Source organism: Salvelinus fontinalis, chromosome 25 (assembly GCF_029448725.1).
Source record: "Salvelinus fontinalis isolate EN_2023a chromosome 25, ASM2944872v1, whole genome shotgun sequence".
Classification (NCBI taxonomy): Eukaryota; Metazoa; Chordata; class Actinopteri; order Salmoniformes; family Salmonidae; genus Salvelinus; species Salvelinus fontinalis.
This window is the reverse complement of record NC_074689.1, coordinates 27,449,609-27,470,986: the sequence shown is the minus strand read 5'-3', so window position 1 is coordinate 27,470,986 and position 21,378 is coordinate 27,449,609. Positions and strand designations below refer to the sequence as shown.

The following is a 21,378-nucleotide window of genomic DNA, read 5'->3' as shown; positions in this document are numbered from 1 at the left end:
CCAGTAACAACCTCAATCTCCAAAGTACTTCATGGAGATCTGAAAGGATTGAGCAATGGGTTATTAGCTCCACCTTGCTCTCTGAAAGCAGGGTTCTACACTGACTTTTTACACTGGTGGCATTGGTGTTACCAACTTTTTCAGTTTGTGGCACCAGAACATGATTTGGTCGCCTAAAATATATATTTTTTAATAATTGATAATGGCCTTGCCTATGTCCTGTAATGTGCCTGTATTTCATAAAGAACCAGGCAAATAATAACTAGCCATCTTTTAAATTAGCATGCCCTTGTGTTCTTACATTGATTTAGATATAGTTACTGGAACAGCAAAGAAAATAGACTGTTAAAATAATACCAAAACGATATCACGTGGGGAGAAAAGAAAAATGGGGAGAAGGACTGATTTCCCCCAGTTTTAAGGTTTTCGCTCTCAATCACTTTTTTTAATGGAAAAACAAACAAAATTTGATGTTTTAAGTCCACAATAAAGCTTATTTACAGTTGTAAATGAGTCCGTATATATTATTGTCCCATTCACTCCTCTTGACCTGCACTGGAGCTCGTACCTTAAGAATTTCACTGTACTCCGCAACTACATCTGTGACCCTGACTAATAACTCTAAACTAAACCACGTCAGGCGACCATTTTCTTGGGGCTGGGATAAATTTGAGTGTTGCGATGGTGTTCTTCCGCTTGCAAGCATCCCCCTTTTTCCTCCTATCATAATGGTCATTATGGCCAAACAGTTCTATTTTTGTTTCATCAGATCAGAGGACATTTCTCCAAAAAGTACGATCTTTGTGCCCATGTGCAAACCGTAGTCTATCTTTTTTATGGAGGTTTTAGAGCAGTGGCTTCTTCCTTGCTGAACGGCCTTTCAGGTTATGTTGATATAGGACTCGTTTTACTGTGGATATAGATACTTTTGAACCTGTTTCCTCCAGCATCTTCACAAGGTCCTTTGGTGCGAAAAGTGCAAATCAATCCCAGAACAACAGCAAAGTACGCTCATCTTTAGGAGATAGAATGCGTCTCCTTCCTGAGCGATATGATGGCTACGTGGTCCCATGGTATTTATACTTACGTACTATTGTTTGTACAGGTGAACGTGGTGCCTTCAGGCGTTTGGAAATTGCTCCCAAGGATGAACCAGACTTGTGGAGGTCTACAATTGTTTTTCTGAGGTCTTGGCAGATTTCTTTAGATTTTCACATGATGTCAAGCAAAGAGGCACTGCGTTTGAAGGTAGGCCTTGAAATGCATCCACAGGTACACCTCCAATTGAGCACTTGATTTGCTTTCCAGAACTCCCGGGAAGGTGGGTTTGTACCTTCAGAATGGGAACAATTCATCTACTTAGCAAGCAGGGCAGCTGAAACGGGTGCACCTACCACCAGCAGCACGAGATGAATAAAATAAAATAGGAACGCAAGACTTTATAGTTGTTGTTTTTTTACAGAAATGTGCGATCAACCGGTTGATGACCACTGGCCAAGATTGAAAATAGCATTATTACAATATTTTTTCACTGGCCTAAGCTGCCCACTGACGGGGATGATTGACTGGCCCAGAGAGTTTCCCAAACACCTCTCCTGTCTGAGTCCTGACACACACCGATAGGGGCATTACTGGGCCGTATTTGCCTCTTCAGAAAGTTGGTTTATTTTGGTTAATTACATTTTACTGCTTAAATAAATCATGATGGTAAAAATTTAAAATAATGCTATTGTGAACCAGAAATGCAACTGTTTTGGTTGCAGTATCGAACCCCTGATAGGCTTGGAAGGACGTTCAGCATATTGCTTATACCTATCAAATCCTTGCCGGTAATAGCTAAGGATGGTTTGGGCCAGACCTATGCCCAGCTTGGTTTTCCTGATAGAATGTCACCATTGTTTAGGGGCATCATTTATTTTTGCTCAATTTGCTGTTTGTTCCATTGATCCAGATTAGGAAGGGATAATACCTCAAATGAAGGTATTATCCACCAGCAGCTGGGGTTGGCAAGGTGAGACTTGGACGCCATTGTCGTTGGGTAATAGATAAGCTGCCGGTTGGTTGGCTCCATGCAACAACAGTGAGGTTGGGGGAATGCCTCCACAAAGGGGATAAAGAGGGCTGATGAAGCCTGGTGAAGCCAACCCTGTAGCCTTCCCTCCTCGCTGACTCTACCTGAGCATCTGTCTGAGGATTCCTCTCCACCCTGTAGCCTTCCGTCCTCGCTGTCTCTCTCGCTGACTCTCTACCTGAGCATCTGTCTGAGGATTCCTCTCCACCCTGTAGCCTTCTGTCCTCGCTGTCTCTCTCGCTGTCTCTCTCCCTGAGCATCTGTCTGAGGATTCCTCTCCACCCTGTAGCCTACCCTTCTCTCTGTGTCTCTCTCCCTGAGCATCTCTCTCTTTCTTTCTCGCTGTGTTTCTTTCTCGCTGTCTTTCTCTCTCAATCTCATTCTCTTTATTTCTTTCTCGCACTCTTTCTTTTTCTTTCTCTCTCTCGCGCGCTCTCTCTCTCTCTCCCCCTTGAGCATCTGTCTGAGGATTCAACTCGCCCTCTGCTATTTTTGTTCCACACCTTTTCCAAGGATGTAATCAACGCTGAATGTAATGAGACCATGCATATTCTTCTCTCCCCGGTCCTCTCCACTAGTGGGATCCTCCTGAAAAACCAATGATTACAATGGCTCCTGACCGACTCCTCATCTGCAGTACCATTCTACGTATAAGCCCTGCTGCTGCAGTTTTTTTTTTTATCCATCACGTTTTAGTGAACCTGTCTCGAACCCGACCTCATTAGCAACTCATTTGCATTCCATATGCATGCATTAAAATGAGGTAGAAATGTAATCGCTTCTTTTGTTATGACAGACTTAAATATGTTTCTCTCTGGAAGGTTGTGGTTCTCTTCAGAGTAGTTTTCTCCATATTGTCTTTATGATAAAAAGTAAACAAGACACTCACTCCCATAGAAGTGTATTCTGTCATTTCTGCAGTATATGGAAGCTACTGTATTTATTACCCCAGCTCAGCAGTACGCTCAAGCAGCCTTAATCATTTTGACGAAAAGTGTTATTTTTCTTTCCCGACCCGTAATTGGTGAAGAGGTAATGTTATCCTGGTGTGAAGTTTGGTACTAGCTCGGAGATTACGTGATGAGGTAGCCGGAGTTCATGTACTGTTTGAGCGAGCAGTTATGCAATCGCATTACCCCACGTGAATATTTATAAAATGGTGCATTTACTTGGAAGAAAAAAATTAGAATAATAAAACTTGTATGCGTTGAGGGACCTTTGAGCATTTATACATTATATTGGTTATTTAACATTTTGACCTTAGTCAGCTCATGACCCCGCACAAAAACCAGTCATGTCGATTTTCCATCGAGATCACCTTGAGATAACGTGATTGGGAAGGGCCCGCTTTAGCTCTTTCCTGAATTTCAGAACAATCCAGCACGACCCTTTCCTCAAATTGATCTTATCTCTTATCTGCATTGGAGGAAAGGGCACAGAGTATGGTGACAGACCCTTCTCCTCAAAGTTCACTACTGCTGCTGCAGTCTATTTCTGAGCTCCTCCTGCTTCAGTTGCTAGTGGTTCTGCTGTCCCATCATGCATCATTCCAATTTAATGAACACAAGCATTGTGGATTTCCACAGCGGGAGTCAACATAAATTGTCTCGTCCCGGGCTTAAAGTCTCCAGTCTGCAGAAGGCTCAGTTCCAATACACTTATCAAAAATTTACATAACTGTGTTTCTCCTTGGTCCGCGCTACGGTTTAGTTGGTCCCAAGGCGGAAGAGGGGGAGAGTTGTGTGTGAAGTTATGGCAGCAGATACCTGTGTGTGTGTGTGTGAGTGAGGAGAAACACATTGTGTTAGCAGCTCAGCAGTAAACACATAATAACTTCATTAATTACTATATCTGTAAGTACGTAAATAACAAAAACAGATTTGGTTGTTGTGTATCTTTCTCGGTCCAACATTTTTTAGATTTACCCCAGTGTCCTTACAACAGAGTGCTTTCTCTCGCTCGCAAGTCTGCTTATCTACTCCTGTTTCCAGTGGAATTTCGTCAAATTCATGGCCAGACTTGAGATGCGTAAAGGGAGCTTATGGATTGTAGTGGAGCGTGAAGACTGTGTGATGGTGTTAGAGGAACTCCTCTTTGTCTTCTGACCTCTCACTCCTATGCCCTGAAACTAGCTGTATGTACCAGTGTTTCCTCCACCATTTTATATAGGCGGTACGGCCGACCACTTAGCTCTGTTGGCCCCCTAGCTGACAGAGGTTGGCCACTTGGTTGACAGTTGTCATGTCAAAGCATGCCTGTATGTTGCTTTGGAGATGCCCTGCCTTGAAAATAATAATGCAGGGAAACAAACGAGAGCAGTTGGCCCTCACCCCAGTGACTTGCTTCAGTTGCTTGCTGTGACACTTATGGTGACCCCTCTTCCACTCGTTACTGTACTTTGTCGGTCACGGTTGGCCAGCTTTTCAGCCATCAGAATGTGAGAGTTGTCAGCTGTATCTGTAAATCTATACTCTCCCACTGTTAGCCAAGACCTTAAAGGGATACTTCAGGATTTTGGCAATGAGGCCCCTTGTCTACTTCCCCAGAGATTAACTCATGGATGTCATATGTCTCTGCCTGCAGTTTGGAGGTTGTTTACTAGCGTTAGCGCAATTGCTAACTATTGCCAGCAGATACCATAGCCTTTCAGTCATTGCACTAACGCTAGTTAGCATTGGCTCGCGAAACTACCTCTAACTTTCTTCATTCTGGACGAAGAGACATAAAAATGCCCAAATCCCGAAGTATCCCTTTAAAAGATAAGTACAGCCTCAACTTGAAAGAATTCTGCAGACGGGGCTGCAGGTCCCTTCAAGTCTGTGTGGAAAGGTAAGAGTGTGCTACACAAGGGTGTGCTACTCTGTTTATAAAGGGCAGTATATTTGAGGTATTACTCAGTCTTTCATCACCAAGGTTCTCTTAGTCAGTCATGGGGTCTGTGTGTGTGTTACGAGAACAGCGTCACCTTCCCAGGCAGCCAGCCAGATGGAGTTACATCCCCAGATGTGAATACGTTAAGTCCCCCCAAAATAAAGAGTGTCTCAGTTCTCTCCTGTCAATGATACAGTATCAAGCTAATTAGTATCAGAACCCTCAGGGTGGCTTTTCCAAAAATCCTGAGCTATTAGACAAATATTAATGGAAAAACATTGAAGAGCTTTGCTCTCTCTCTCTCTCTCTCTCTCTCTCTGTATCTCTCTCTGTATCTCTCTCTCTCTCTCTCTCTGTATCTCTCTCTCTCTCTCTCTCTGTATCTCTCTCTCTCTCTCTCTCTGTATCTCTCTCTCTCTCTCTCTCTCTGTATCTCTCTCTCTCTCTCTCTCTCTGTATCTCTCTCTCTCTCTCTCTCTCTGTATCTCTCTCTCTCTCTCTCTCTCTGTATCTCTCTCTCTCTCTCTCTCTCTCTCTCTGTATCTCTCTCTCTCTCTCTCTCTCTCTCTGTATCTCTCTCTCTCTCTGTATCTCTCTGTATCTCTCTCTCTCTCTCTCTCTATCTTTCACTCCATGTAATACTTCATTTGCTGCATTCGCTCATTTCTTCATGTTTTTTGGCCTCTTCATTGTGGTTTGTAATGTATTTTCCATGTTTATTTGAAGGTTTGTCTTCTTGCTGTTTTGTGGAACGTTGTTGCCGCTTGAGTCACGGTCTGAAGTGGAATTCACTGAACTAAAATAAGTATGGGAGGGAGGGGAGAGGAAGAGGGGGGAGCAGGAGGGAGAGGAAGAGAGCGGGGAAAGGAGTTGAATCCTCAGACAGACAGAGCTAGTCTCTGAATTTCTAAAGTAGTGATTTGCTGCAGAAAATGTGCTCTAGCTCAGCGAAGCCTAGAGATTCATATAATTAAATACTTTGAACAGCCACACAATAGCAATATGTCTCTACTCTTTACTGTTTCTGGTGGCCTGGAACTCAGCACCACACACTGAGCTTTCTCCACATTGTAATTTTGAAGGGCTGGTTTGACTAATACGCTGTGACAGACTGGGCCAAACGTGTCCTGCTGCTGCATCCTGGGCTGGCCGACTGAAGTGCATGAGCTTGACGCCCTTTCTTTTCTCATTCGCTCTTTCGCTTCCTGGCTCAATCTTTCTGTCTACTTTTCTCTCTGTCTCTGTCTATCTCTCTCTGTCTCTGTCTCTCTCTGTCTCTCTCTCTCTCTCACCCCTCCCTCCTCCTCTCCTCTCCACAGTGCCTTCGGCTGTCCCTACTCTGACATCAACATGAAGAAGGAGGCCGTGCTGCCCGACCGTCTGGGCGGCGAGAAGCAGATCACCTTTGTCCCTGTGCACTTTGTCCAGAAGACCAAGAGGCTGTGCACCGCCGATGACCAGGAGGAAGCCACGCCACCCCAGGATGTTCCCATGGAGACCAGGTGAGGGGGTGTGATGTCATTGTGATGACGCGTCAAGGTGGCCAGCTGGCCCTGTTTGAAACGGGTTAAACTTCTTCCTGCCATCCTCACTAATGAAAGCTTTCACCCATCTTGACATGTCAGATATAAGTGACGAGTGGAGGAGGAAGGGATGCGTTTTCAGTCTTTAAACACTGTGTCGGTGTCGCCACCCAACTGAGATTTCTAATTGAAACTGCCTACAGCCTTGGAAGGAGGGGAGACTTGGCTAAATGCAATCCAATGTAATTTAACCATTGTTTCACATTCCACTGAGGCGACCTGATGCTGTTCTAATCTAGCAAAGGAGCAGCTGTCATAAAATTTAAGGCTTTATCTAAAAGGCATAAGAGAGGACCGCACGCCACTCCCTGCAAATTCCAAGGTTAGAATGTTTCCTTCGAACGATGGAGTCGGAGACGAGGCAGATCACGTGTTGTTGACTTCTCTGTCATAAGTTTTTAAGGGCGGTGAATTGCATTTTCCCACCGTGTCCACAGCAGATACATAAGTGTTTAGAATCAGAAGTGTTTGGTTAAACGCCGACTCAGCACCGCTGATCGGCTTAGTTTACACGCTGCTCAGAGGGATTTTCTGCAATTGCATTGGGTCTGCTCCATTCGTCTAGGCCTGGTCGGGCTGTGGATGGCTAGCCTGCCAGAGTTTACAGTAGGAAGCTTTTCAAGTCTAATAGCCTAACGGGAGCCGAGCCGTGACGAACGGTTTTAATATAAAACAAACTCGATTATCAACTCCGAGGCGTCTTTAATGTGTCGGATGTAATGTCAGATTAAAATGTCATTTGTCGGGCTGTTTAGGGAAGCTAATTAAAGTAATGCTGTGTTTGTGATATGATTTGGAATGGTGTCAAGTTGTGGTACCTGCCAAACACTCTGTAAGAGAAGGCTGTACTAGTGGTTACTCATGAGGATGTTATGTTCAAGGTCAGCATTTGTTTTTAGTGATTATCGATCTCTTACAGTACGTGAAAATGTTTCCTTAAAAAAAAGAAATGTATCTTCGGTCTGGGCGTATAGTACAAAAGCAAGACCATTGGTACTCCTGCATGCGCCTCTAAGTACGGACTACGGAGGCATCTAGCTGTTGGGTGTGTCTAGACACTATTCTTACAGCATCCGATACAGTTCTGTGTTATTATTCCACTGTAGTACTGACAAAAACATTTGTTCATGCTATGGGAACACTGCAACGTGTGGTTGGTATGCAATTGAGCCCATATCCTTGTCTTTAGCAGAGAGCGTCCTCACCTGAACTTCATGCCCCCTGTTAAACACACATGTTGATCTTAAATAATTAAAATCAACTATATGTAGACGTCCCATATCTCCTCTAAGGCTATTTCCAGTCCCTATTGATTTTCTGACCGCCTGCCCGTCTGTGTAGCTGTCTTTCTAATGTTCATCCCCCTATTATCTCTCCATCATTCTCTCACTATCTCTCTCCCTTTTTATCCTCTCTCTCCCCCTGCCCACTCACCCTCTCGATCTCTCTCCATTTTATCCTCTCTCTCCCCCTGCCCACTCACCCTCTCTCTCTCTCCCTTCCACACTCTTTCTTTCTCTCAAATGTTTATTCTCCCTCACTCTCTTCTCGGTCTCTCACTCTCTCAGGGCAATGCTGTCGGGGTATGAGGGGGCTGCTCGTCTCAGAGGTCGCCCCCCAGCCAACCCCCTGGTGAAGAGCGAGCCCAGGGAGGAACCAGCCACGGCTCAGGGACAGAAACTGCTTTCTCTGGGGAAGAGAGGCCGGCTACCCAGCAGGTAGACTATACACTACACCTCAGGCCATAAGGCCCTTTTTTGTGTAACCTTTATTTAACTAGGCAAGTCAGTTAAGAACAAATTCTTATTTACAATGACGGCCTACACCGGTCAAACCCAGACGTTGCTGGGCCAATTGTGCACCGCCCTATGGGACTCCCAATCACAGCCGGTTGTGATACAGCCTGGATTTGAACCAGGGTGTCTGTAGTGACACCTCTAGTACTGAGATGCAGTGTCTTAGACCGCTGTGCCACTCGGGAGCCCTATTAGACTACTGAGCCACCTGAGCTGTACTGAGCTGGCCTGATTATGTATCCATGATTATGCGTCCATGATTATGTATCAATGCTGCAAACGACAACGTGAAAGGAATATTACAAGTCAGCACTGTATGGTTCGGGTCAACACAATATGTGCAAATGGTATTGCTATATCTCCATACTCTCAGCAGGTCAAAGGCGTGAAGCCCTCCGATCTCCCTACCGTGCTGGGAGACTATAGGGTGGTTATGCAAATCTGTGGCTACCGTTTCACCACTCTGCATCTTCGGATAAGACCGGTTACTCTGGTCAACTATAGTAGTTGTTGACCACGTTGTTAGGATATGTACGACAGGTGATGGATTTTTGAGTGAGAGGAGGTCATTACTGACCTGAATTTCTTGAAATTAAATCAGTATTCTTTTATTTTTGTTTGAAAATAGGAGGTCTGGTCATTTGTACTGTACATCTTCCAAATGGCAGCCATTTTGAATTGTACTTTTGTGCGTCGGTGTCTCGTCCCAGTTCAATTTCCTCCTCTGTCAATATTATATGAAAGCGTTAGGCATCTCATCTTATAGCACCACCTGCATCATTTTATAGCACCACCTGCATCTCCTCTCTCTGAGTCAGTGTGGGACTGCTCTGCGTCTCCTTCACATCGGTCTCTGTGCTTTCTAGCAGGGCCTTTTTATACAGCCGCCTGCGCTGACACCCAGCTTTTAGCGAGGCTCCCTGGGGCTCTTGTCGGTGGGGTTGACAGGGTGTTGATGCAGGGGCACTGATCCAGAACTGGCCCTGGGCTACACTGGCTCCACTCGGCTCAGTCTGTCTCTGTGGTTGGAGTGTGGTCCGAGCACTTCGATGCTGCGCAGATCCCAGAGACACGAGTAGGGCTGGGGAGGCCAGGGACCTCACCATATGATACTTAGGTGCCGATATGATTCTCACGATTCTATATGTATCCAACATATTGCACACTATATGTCTGCTGCAGAGAGAAAAATCGTTTTGATCAGTCAGGGATATAAAAGTGCTGAAAACATGTTGGCTGACTATATAAAAAGACGATGGAGAACAAGATATAAGATGAACAATACCGGCGCAGGTACAGCCGACTAGTGCTAGCTAACGCTACCTTACAAAGAAAAGGTCTACTTTTTTTTACAAATCGATAGTTTGAGTCAAAGTATTGATTTTATAATATAATATCGTCCAAAATAAAATTGCGACGTGTAACTCTATCGATTTTCTTTCTTTCTTCCCCTCCGTCACTAAATACGAGGCATCTGTTTATGCATGCACACACACACACGTGCACTCACTCACTCACTCACTCAGTAATGCTGGATTGATTCAATTAAACCTCCAATCTCCCTAAGCCCACAAAACCTATTTTAAATTAGAACAGATCCCTACTGTATCTGCAGTATTGATTCAAGTCAAACCAAATATTACCTCAAGACATTTCTAGACAAAGTCTAATCAATCGTAAATTCATAAATGAAATAGCTACAGATTCCTCCAGATTGTGTTTTCACCCCTATCCCTACCTCGTCCACTATGATTTACCCTCTCCTGTCAGCAGACTGATGTGGTATGGGAGAGACATCCCCGCCTCGTCCAAAGCTCATGTCAACGCAAATGCTCTGTCATTACAGAGCCGTACTGTCGCAGATGTTACCTGAGCGAGCAGGAGGGAGGGAGGGCACAATAATATCATATAGAGCAAGCAGATTATAGAACCCTGCATCCTAGTGAGATTGATATTTAATGGTTTTTCCCTCATACAGCCCGCACTAGCCAGGCACACACTAGACAGGTTCTGTTGTTGTTAGGGCTAGACAGGTTCTCCTGTTGTTGTTAGGGCTAGACAGGTTCTCCTGTTGTTGTTAGGGCTAGACAGGTTCTCCTGTTGTTGTTAGGGCTAGACAGGTTCTCCTGTTGTTAGGAGGAGGAACTGATGGTTAAACCCTTTGAAAGATTACCGCATGCCTTGAAGATTATGCAAGTTTCCTGTTAAATAAAAAAGAGAGGTGCCTAAGGCTAAAATTAGGAACAGTTACCTGACATAACCATTGTGGCTGATCCGGCTGTATTTTACAGAAATACATTGGAGTTTGTTATGTAAGACATCTGTATCAATATTACCTGATCTGGCATCCCTCCCTCGTGATGCAGTAAAAATAAAATCCCAGTATGCCTTTATTCTGCAGCAATGCAGCAGTGATATTTTGGCTCCTCTCTCTTATTCTGACCATTATCTGCTTGAGAAAGGGCGGTAAAGGCATAGAAAGTACTTTTTTTTTAATGCACAGCGTCACTTTCTATAGGATTCATAGATCGTTCCACGGAATGAGTACCATTTACGTCCCTTTTAACATGTTAAGTAGAAATGTGCACCAACATTTTATTTTAAAAGCCTGTTAAATTAAGTGACCTTTTAATATAGACCACATGGAGAATTCATTAAATCCGATTCATTTAGCATTTTGACATGTCCCTCTGTGACCTTTAGGAAGATTTTGACCCACTTAAGCTCCAACACGTCTCTAAGTTTTCAGCATCATTGTAAAGCCCAAGTTATGTTGTTGCGTTGACAGAGTCATTTCTGAAGTTTATTATGTATTTAATGTGATGAATGATTCATGTACGTCTGTGCCTCATTTTAAGGTCAAAACTTTTACTTGAACTGAACTCTTGTTTTAATGTGGTGAAACTAGTCCTTTTTAAATATTTATTTCAAAAGAAACATTGAAAATGTAATAGTCAAACCATAGTGTAAAAGTAGGTGAGCTGGTTCTACTCTTTGTCCATTTTCTGGTGTTTTGTGATGCCCATAGATAGACAGGCTAGAAATGTTTTAGCAATTTCAACATTTTTATGAAGCTCGTATTCAATTGCCCCTCGGAAGCTTCCGTTCCCCCTGTCACAACAGGATTTATGGCTGATTTAAGATGAAATCATCGACTCTGTTAGGGTCAGCCCCGTTTGCTCTTATTTGGCACTTAATGGGCACTTACTATAGTCATTTTTTTTATTTAACATCTTGATGGGATTTTATGCTTTTTTTGAACATATGCTATTTATGACAGAGTGTACAAATTAGGTGAAATCAAAAGTTTTTTTTTTTTTTTTACCAAGTTACACTTGGTACACCCGTTTGTTTACATTTAAAAAAGTAATATATAATGAATCCTTGATTAGTTTCCTGGGCCGTCCTACCCCCTCACCCTCTTTTCGTCTCATTAATCGTTCAATGTTTGTCGACTCAACTTTAAATTGGGGAGAAGAGACCCCTCGAGAGTTTTAAGTCATGAACTTGATGCTCTTTGAGCTGATTTGCGTATTATGAAACATCAACAAACTATTCCTCTGGGAAACTTGGCTGATCCTCAAGGTTATTTCAGTCTCTGGCCAGTCTTGGAAAGACTGACATTTCTTCCATGGGAACTGCCTTTAGTGCCTCGATTTCAGGCTCAATTCAAAAGCACAGCTGCTACTGTACATGATGTATTTACTGTAACAGTCAAAAGTTTTGACACAACTACTCATTCAAGGGTTTTTCTTTATTTTACTATTTTCTGCATCGTAGAATAATAGTGAAGACATCAACACTATGAAATAAAACATATGGAATCATGTAGTAACCAGAAAAGTGTTAAACAAATCAAAATATATTTTATATTTGAGATTCTTCAAAGTAGCCACCATTTGCCTTGACAGCTTTGCACACTCTTGGCATTCTCTCAACCAGCTTCATGAGGTAGTCACCTGGAATGCATTTCAATCAACAGGTGTGCCTTGATAAAAGTAAATTGTGGAACTTCTTTCCTTCTTAATCTGTTTGAGCCAATCAGTTGTGTTGTGACAAGGTAGGGTGGTATACAGAAGACAGCCCTATTTGGTAAAAGACCAAGTCCATATTATGGCAAGAACAGCTCAAATAAGCAAAGAGAAATAACAGTCCATTACTTTAATACATGAAGGTCAGTCAATACGGAAGATTTCAAGAACTTCGAACGTTTCTTCAAGTGCATTCACAAAAACCATCAAGCACTATGATGAAACTGGCTCTCATGAGGACCGCCACAGGAAATGAAGACCCAGAGTTACCTCTGCTGCAGAGGATAAGTTCATTAGAGTTACCAGCCTCAGAAATTGCAGCCTGAATAAATGCTTCACAGAGTTCAAGTAACAGACACAGCTCAACATCAACTGTTCAGAGGAGACTGCATGAATCAGGCCTTCATAGTCAAATTGCTGCTTAACCACTATGGCTACCACAGCATTCTGCAGCGATACACCATCCCATCTGGTTTGCGCTTAGTGGGACTATCATTTGTTTTTCAACAGGACAATGAATTTAAGGTTAGGCCGCTCTAAAATCTTTTGGAATTAAGTAACCAATTCGAAAGGTAAAATATTTTCACTATCTCACTTTTATTATTGAAGACGTAAGTGCCACTAGAAGAGGTGGCAATACTGTAGTCTGAAGGTCTGAATTAAAATAGTTTCATTGGTTCTCAATAGTTTGCGCTGCATGTTTACATAGGAGATACCATTCCAACAATTCTTGTTCACATCATTTTCAGAAATGATCTACTCTCAAACGGCAGGGTTTAACATGTCCTTTTCTGTGTGAGATGACATTTGCAATAGATTTGATTGGGGATTCAGTTATGATCTCTGACTGCTTCCAGATCTGTCAATATCCTCTTGTAGAAGTAACGCCATCCAGGAAGAAGGGCAGAGGCTCAGTATAATCTCATTTAAATCCCTGTCTGACAGGAGATGACAATGAGGGAACTTCTCCGAAGTGGAGCAGACAGGTGTTATGCCTTTTGGAGGATACGCATTAAAAGTTATGCTCCATAGATTTACTAAGAAAGACATTCCTCTTTAAGTCAATGTCATCATGTGTATATAGCCGTGTCCTTTCTAGTTATGCTACTGTGATGCGGCCCTCTAATCTCAATCGCTCCACCAGATATATTCAGGCCAGGCATCATGCATTCATTCTACTGCCTCTGAGCATGTAATAGAAGACGTTTCGCAGCTAAATGACAAGACGAGAGAATTTGCAGTAGCCGCAACTTATTGTAAGCGTGTACCTGTACCATCTGTTGCTGTAGTTTGTCCACAGACACCTTGGTCCAGGTCTCTCTCGTTGAGAACTTTCCCATTTTTTAAACGATGTCCATCTTATAAAGGCTTCATAAGCACTACGTAAATGCCAAGAGTATGCAAAGCTGTCGTCAAGGCAAAGGGTGGTACGTTGAGAATCTGAAATATAAAATGTATTTTGATTTAACACTTTTCATAGTTTTGATGTATTCACTATTATTCTACAGTGTAGAAAACAGTAAAAATAAATAAAAAAACCTTGAATGAGTAGGTGTGTCCAAACTTTTGACTGGTACTGTAAGTATTCAGACCCTTTGCTCAGTAATTTGTTGAAGCAACTTTCGCAGCGACCACAGCCTCAAGTCTTCTTGGGTATGACGCTACATGCTTGGCACACCTGTATTTGGGTAATTTCTCCCATTCTTCTCTACAGATCCTCTCAAGCTCTGTTAGGTTGGATGGGGAGCGTCACTGCACAGGCTATTATCAGGTCTCTCCAAAGATGTTCAAGACCGGGCTCTGGCTGGGCCACTCGAGGACATTCAGAGACACTCATGCGTTGTCTTTGCTGTGTGCTTAGGGTTGTTGTCCTGTTAGATGGTGAACCTTTGCCCCAGTCTGAGGTCCTGAGTGCTCTGGAGCAGGTTTCATCAATCTCTCTGTACTTTGCTCTTATCTTTCCCTCGATCCTGACTAGTCTCCCAGCTCCTGCCACTGAAAAACATCTCCACAGCATGATGCTGCCACCACCATGCTTTGCCATAGGTATGGTGCCAGATTTCCTCCAGACGTGATGCTTGGCATTTAGGCCAAAGAGTTCAATCTTGATTTTATCAGGCCAGAGAATCACGTTTCTCATGGTCTGAGAGTCTTTTCAGGTGCCTTTTGGCAAACTCCAAGTGGGCTGTCATGTGTCTTTTACTGAGGACTGGCTTCCGTCTGGCCACTCTACCAAAAAAGGGCTGATTGGTGGAGTGCTGCAGAGATGGTTCTCCTTCTGAAAGGTTCTCCCACCTCCACAGAGGAACTCTGGAGCTTTTTCGGGTTCTTGGTCACCTCCCAGACCAAGGCCCTTCTCTCCTGATTGCTCAGTTTGGCCGGGCGGCCAGCTCTAGGAAAAGTCTTTGTGGTTTCAAACTTCTTCCATTTAAGAATGATGGAGGCCACTGTGTTCTTGGGTACTATCAATGGTGCAGAAATGTTTTGTTACCCGTCTCCAGATCTTTGTCTCGACACAATCCTGTCTCGGAGTTCTACGGACAATTCCTTCGACCTCATGGCTTGGTTTTTGCTCTGACATTCGCTGTCAACTGTCGGACCTTATATAGACATTTGTGTGCCTCTCCAAATCATGTCCAATCAATTGAATTTACCACAGACTCCAATCAAGTTGTAGAAACATCTCAAGGATGATCAATGGAAACAGGATGCACGTGAGTTTGTTTTTCAGTTTCAAGTCTCATAGCAAAGGGTCTACAAGAAATTTGCCAAAGAATCTTAACCTGTTTTCGCTTTGTCATTATGGGGTATTGTGTGTAGATTGAGGATTTATTTTGTATTTAATCCATTTTAGAATAAGGCTGTAACGTGACAGTGTGGGAAAACGGAGTGTTCTGAATACTTTCCGAATGCACTGTATAGCCAAGTTATCGTTACTCATTGTGTACAGTTGAAGTTTACATACACTTGGGTTGGAGTCATTAAAACTCGTTTTTCAATCACTCCACAAATGTCTTGTTAACAAAATATAGTTTTGGCAAGTCGGTTAGGACATCTACTTTGTGCATGACACAAGTAATCTTTCCAACAATTGGTAGCACATAGACTATTTCACTTACAATTCACTGTATCACAATTCCAGTGGGTCAGAAGTTGACATACAATAAGTTGACTGTGCCTTTAAACAGCTTGGAAAATTCCAGAAAATGATGTCATGGCTTTAGAAGCTTCTGATTAGTCTAATTGACAATTTCAGTCAATTGGAGGTGTACCTGTGGATGTATTTCAAGGCCTACCTTCAAACTGAGTGCCTCTTTGCTTGACATCATGGGAAAAGCAATCAGCCAAGACCTCAGAAAAAACATTGTAGACCTCCACAAGTCTGGTACATCCTTGGGAGCAATTTCCAAACGCCTTTGCCTTTCTCTCTCTTTCTATTCACAGACCCATCATTACTGTAACCTCAGCACCAGACACAGATGTTTTTCTCTGTCAAGAGAACATTGCCCATTGATGTACAGAAGTTTGTAAGATGGTACAATGGTGTTAATGCTATAAAGCCATTGTACTTTTATAGTGGGATGTCTTATTATATCATGGTGAAATACTTTGATGTAAGCCATCCTAGGTTTATAAGAGGAGGTGACATCGTACGTAAACGAAAACAGAGGCATTCTGGCAGTACTCCTTAGACCAGTGGTCAAGTCGATCGCGATTGTCGATCTCCAAGGCATTTCTAATCGATCGCCAAACATTTCTGTAAAAAAACAAACGATAAAGCCTTGTGTTCCTATTTTTTTTTTTTATTAGTCTCTGGCTGTTGGTGGTAGGTGCAGCCAATTCAGCTGCCCTGCGTGCCGGGTAGGCAAACTGTTGCCATTTCATGTTTCTGAAGGTACAAACTCTGCCTTCCCGGTGGGCCTGGAGTGGAAATGAAGTGCACTATGCCGACAGCCAATCGGATGGCTCAGATTACCATTTCTGCAGTAACTAGCAGGCATAAAAGAAAGCTACAGCAAAGTTGATACTGTGAGATTTTAAAACAATTTAAAACCATGACTAGAGAGACTGTCAACGAATACAGCAAAGAGCTGCTGTTTAAGTTCTTACTCAGCATTGTCAATACTTTGTATTCAACACTTTTATAAGCCATAAAATGTGCGTTCTTCCTATTTCCACTCAGCGCTACAACAAGCAGTGCAGCAGAAATTAATTAGTAGGAAAGTGTCTCTGTAGGCTTGTGTTATTATTAGCGGCTTGGGTCTTTTTTAATATCAAGGAATATTTCACTTTCTCTGTTCATCGGAGTAATAACATGAATTTGTGCATGAGGTAGAAATAATGCAGTGCTACTCGAGTTTCGCCATCAGCTGGAAGACGGTGTCCCTTTTTGGTCCGTGTCAGTGGAAAGGGAGAGAGGAGGGATGTTGAGGCGGACCCTCAGTCTGCTGCTCTCTCCCTCCGCTGAGACTGACCATCAGATGCAGGCACCATCAGCCCACTCAGCTGTGCCTCACAAGTAATACAACAATGGATCTATTTATATTTATTTTTTATTTCACCTTTATTTAACCAGGTAGGTCAGTTGAGAACAAGTTCTCATTTACAATTGCGACCTGACCAAGATAAAGCAAAGCAGTTCGACACATACAACAACACAGAGTTACACATGGAGTAAAACAAACATACAGTCAATAATACAGTAGAAAAATAAGTCTAGATACAATGTGAGCAAATGAGGTGAGATAAGAGAGGTAAAGGCCATGGTGGCGAAGTAAATACAATATAGCAATTTAAACACTGGAATGGTAGATTTGACAGTAGAGGGGAGTGCAAGTAGAACTACTGGGGTGCAAAGCAGCTAAATAAATAAATACAGTAGGGGAAGAGGTAGTTGTTTGGGCTATTTATAGATGGGCTATGTACATGTGCAGTGATCTGTGCGCTGCTCTGACAGCTGGTGCTTAAAGCTAGTGAGGGAGATAAGTGTTTCCAGTTTCAGGGATTTGTGTAGTTCGTTCCAGTCATTGGCAGCAGAGAACTGGAAGGAGAGGCGGCCAAAGGAAGAATTGGTTTTGGGGGTGACCAGAGAGATATACCTGCTGAAGCACGTGCTACAGGTGGGTGCTGCTATGGTGAACAGCGAGCTGAGATAAGGGGGAACTTTACCTAGCAGGGTCTTGTAGATGACCTGGAGCCAATGGGTTTGGCGACGAGTATGAAGCGAGGGCCAGCCAACGAGAGCATACAGGTCGCAGTGGTGGGTAGTATATGGGGCTTTGGTGACAAAACGGATGGCACTGTGATAGACTGCATCCAATTTATTGAGTAGGGTATTGGAGGCTATTTTGTAAATGACATCGCCAAAGTCAAGGATCGGTAGGATGGTCAGTTTTACAAGGGTATGTTTCGCAGCATGAGTGAAGGATGCTTTGTTGCGAAATAGGAAGCCAATTCTAGATGTAACTTTGGACTGGAGATGTTTGAGATGTGAGTCTGGAAGGAGAGTTTACAGTCTAACCAGACACCTAAGTCAGAACCGTCCAGAGTAGTGATGTTGGATGGGCGGGCAGGTGCAGGCAGCGATCGGTTGAAGAGCAGGCATTTAGTTTTACTTGTAGTTAAGAGCAATTGGAGGCCACGGAAGGAGAGTTGTATGACATTGAAGCTCGTCTGGAGGGTTGTTAACACGGTGTCCAAAGAAGGGCCAGAAGTATACAGAATAGTGTCGTCTGCGTAGAGGTGGATCAAAGACTCACCAGCAGCAAGAGCGACATCATTGATGTATACAGAGAAGAGAGTCGGTTCAAGAATTGAACCCTGTGGCACCCCCATAGAGACCGCCAGAGGCCCGGACAACAGGCCCTCCGATTTGACACACTGAACTCTATCAGAGAAGTAGTTGGTGAACCAGGCGAGGCAATCATTTGAGAAACCAAGGCTATCGAGTCTGCCGATGAGGATGTGGTGATTGACAGAGTCGAAAGCCTTGGCCAGGTCAATGAATACGGCTGCACAGTATTGTTTCTTATCGATGGCTGTTAAGATATCGTTTATGACCTTGAGCGTGGCTGAGGTGCACCCATGATCAGCTCTGAAACCAGATTGCATAGCGGAGAAGGTATGGTGGGATTCGAAATGGTCGGTAATCTGTTTGTTGACTTGGCTTTCGAAGACCTTAGAAAGGCAGGGTCGGATAGATATAGGTCTGTAGCAGTTTGGGTCAAGCGTGCCCCCCCCCCCTTTGAAAAGGGGGGATGACCGCAGCTGGTTTCCAATCTTTGGGAATCTCAGACGACACGAAAGAGAGGTTGAACAGGCTAGTAATAGGGATTGCAACAATTTCGGCAGATAATTTTAGAAAGGGTCCAGATTGTCTAGCCCGGCTGATTTGTAGGGGTCCAGATTTTGCCGCTCTTTCAGAACAGCAGCTGACTGGATTTGGGAGAAGGAGAAATGGGGAAGGCTTGGGCGAGTTGCTGTGGGGGTGCAGTGCTGTTGACCGGGGTAGCGGTAGCCAGGTGGAAAGCATGGCCAGCGGTAGAAAAATGCTTATTGAAATTCTCAATTATAGTGGATTTATCGGTGGTGACAGTTTCCTGTCCTCATTGCAGTGGGCAGCTGGGAGGTGCTCTTATTCTCCATGGACTTTACAGTGTCCCAGAACTTTTTTGAGTTTGTGTTGCAGGAAGCAAATTTCTGCTTTAAAAAGCTAGCCTTGGCTTTTCTAACTGCCTGTGTATATTGGTTTCTAGCTTCCCTGAAAAGTTGCAAATCACGGGGACTGTTCGATGCTAATGCAGAACGCCATAGGATGTTTTTGTGTTGGTTAAGGGCAGTCAGGTCTGGAGAGAACCAAGGGCTATATCTGTTCCTGGTTCTAAATTTCTTGAAAGGGGCATGCTTATTTAAGATGGTGAGGAAGGCATTTAAAAAAAAATAACCAGGCATCCTCTACTGACGGGATGAGGTCAATATCCTTCCAGGATACCCCGGCCAGGTCGATTAGAAAGGCCTGCTCACTGAAGTGTTTCAGGGAGTGTTTGACAATAATGAGTGGAGGTCATTTGACCGCTGACCCTTTACGGATGCAGGCAATGAGGCAGTGATCGCTGAGATCTTGGTTGAAAACAGCAGATGTGTATTTAGAGGGCAAGTTGGTTAGGATGATATCTATGAGGGTGCCCGTGTTTACGGCTTTGGGGTTGTACCTGGTAGGTTCATTGATCATTTGTGTGAGATTGAGGGCATCAAGCTTAGATTGTAGGATGGCTGGGGTGTTAAGCATGTTCCAGTTTAGGTCGTCTAGCATCACGAGCTCTGAAGATAGATGGGTTCACATATGGTGTCCAGAGCACAGCTGGGGGCAGATGGTGGTCTATAGCAGGCGGCAACGGTGAGAGACTTGTTTTTAGAGAGGTGGATTTATAAAAGTAGAACTATTACCGGGTGTGATCATATAGCCTACCTCAAATTTTGAAATATACTTTTTTTATTTTTTATTCCCAAACAGCAATGCATTGACAGGTAAATTCCAACAAAGCCAGTATGCTGTGATAATGTATTGGACCTATAGCTTACTGCACAAACATCATTGTTAAAGCACTGTTTATAATTGGTTAATGTTGCATAGGCTTACCTCTTAAGTCATGTTAATAAAAAATCAGAGCGGTAGATCTCGGCATGCATTTTGACTCAAAGTGATCTTGACTGTGATCTTGACTCAGGATCCACAGTGGTCACCAACATTTTCTAAGGGGCTAAACAGGGTTTTTCTCTGTCCTCATTCTATAATGTTCTTGCCTTGATTTTTGAGGGTCTCTGTGTCTCTCCAGATTCACTGACACCCAAATATCACCTATGTATATTTTGACATGGCCTACTGATTAACCAGACACACTATTTACCTTTTTTATTAGTATTATTTTGTGTCATTTACCTTAAAAATAAGAAAATAATAATATGTTGTCTCAATGAGCCACTTTGGCTATATATAGGACCTAAGTGCAATGGTCAGGTCACTCTGAGGGAGACGTCAGGTTGATGTCGAAACGCCAGTCAGGTTTTTATCCTGTACAATGGATTAAAGTGAGCTAAAAGAAATCAATCTGCTTGTTTTGTTAAGTGCTCCAACTCCTTTCTACCTTGAATAAGTCCTTTTGGAAGGTTTTCTTGGTAAGTCCTTCTCATCATGGCGATATACTGTACCTTGATGTAAGCCATCCCAGGGGTATATTCACTCCTTTGTTATGACTTAAAAGCAGGTCCTTTTCAATGCTGGCCCGATAAGTGAATTGCTTCCTCTGTAAAATAATATTCTCTCTCTTTCTCCCTCTCTCTTTCTCCCTCTCTCTTTCTCCCTCTCTCTTTCTCCCTCTCTCTTTCTCCCTCTCTCTTTCTCCCTCTCTCTTTCTCCCTCTCTCTTTCTCTGTCTCTGTCTCTCTCTCTTTCTCTGTCTCTCTTTCTCTCTCTCTTTCTCTCTCTCTCACTCTCTTTCTCTCTCTTTCTCTCTCTCTCTCACTCTCTTTCTCTCTCTCTCTCTCTTTCTCTCTCTCTCTCTCTCTCTCTCTCTCTCTCTCTCTCTCTCTCTCTCTCTCTCTCTCTCTCTCTCTCTCTCTCGTTCTCTTCTCTCCAGACTCACAACTAAGTATCTGCGAGTCAAAGAAGAGGACGAAGAGATTGACTTCAACAGCATGATCGAAGGTAAGGCATGATTTGGCCATTTCCAGCTTTCTCCCCCTCCTCCTCATTGAGTGGGTTGAGTTTCAATTGAAACAGCTGTGGTAGATGGTTCACAGGTTGTCGTTAATTGGTATTAGTGATGTGCTGTCATCATTTGGATGCGTTCCCTCGCTTCGCTGGCTCTCTGGAGTATCGTATGTTCATATGATGCAAAACGCATCATAGCGGTTGTATTTCTGCTTGTACGAGGAATAGCTCAGATACACATGAAAACATGTTACACACAGACACACACACTTAATCCTGTGCTCTGTTATACCACTGGACGGAGTCAGAATGCCCTT

At 43.4% G+C, this 21,378-nt stretch overlaps 1 protein-coding gene across 4 annotated transcripts in view; it reads left to right on the top strand.

Moving 5' to 3' along the window:
* LOC129823061 (lethal(3)malignant brain tumor-like protein 4) overlaps positions 1–21,378 on the top strand; it is a 133,894-nt gene that overhangs the window by 63,173 nt on the left and 49,343 nt on the right. For all 4 annotated transcript variants that reach the window (XM_055881763.1, XM_055881762.1, XM_055881761.1 and 1 more), the window contains exons 15-17: positions 6,262–6,444; positions 8,094–8,243; positions 20,988–21,055. In XM_055881763.1, coding sequence (XP_055737738.1) covers positions 6,262–6,444; positions 8,094–8,243; positions 20,988–21,055 — 401 coding nt within the window. The remainder of the gene's footprint in view (positions 1–6,261; positions 6,445–8,093; positions 8,244–20,987; positions 21,056–21,378) is intronic.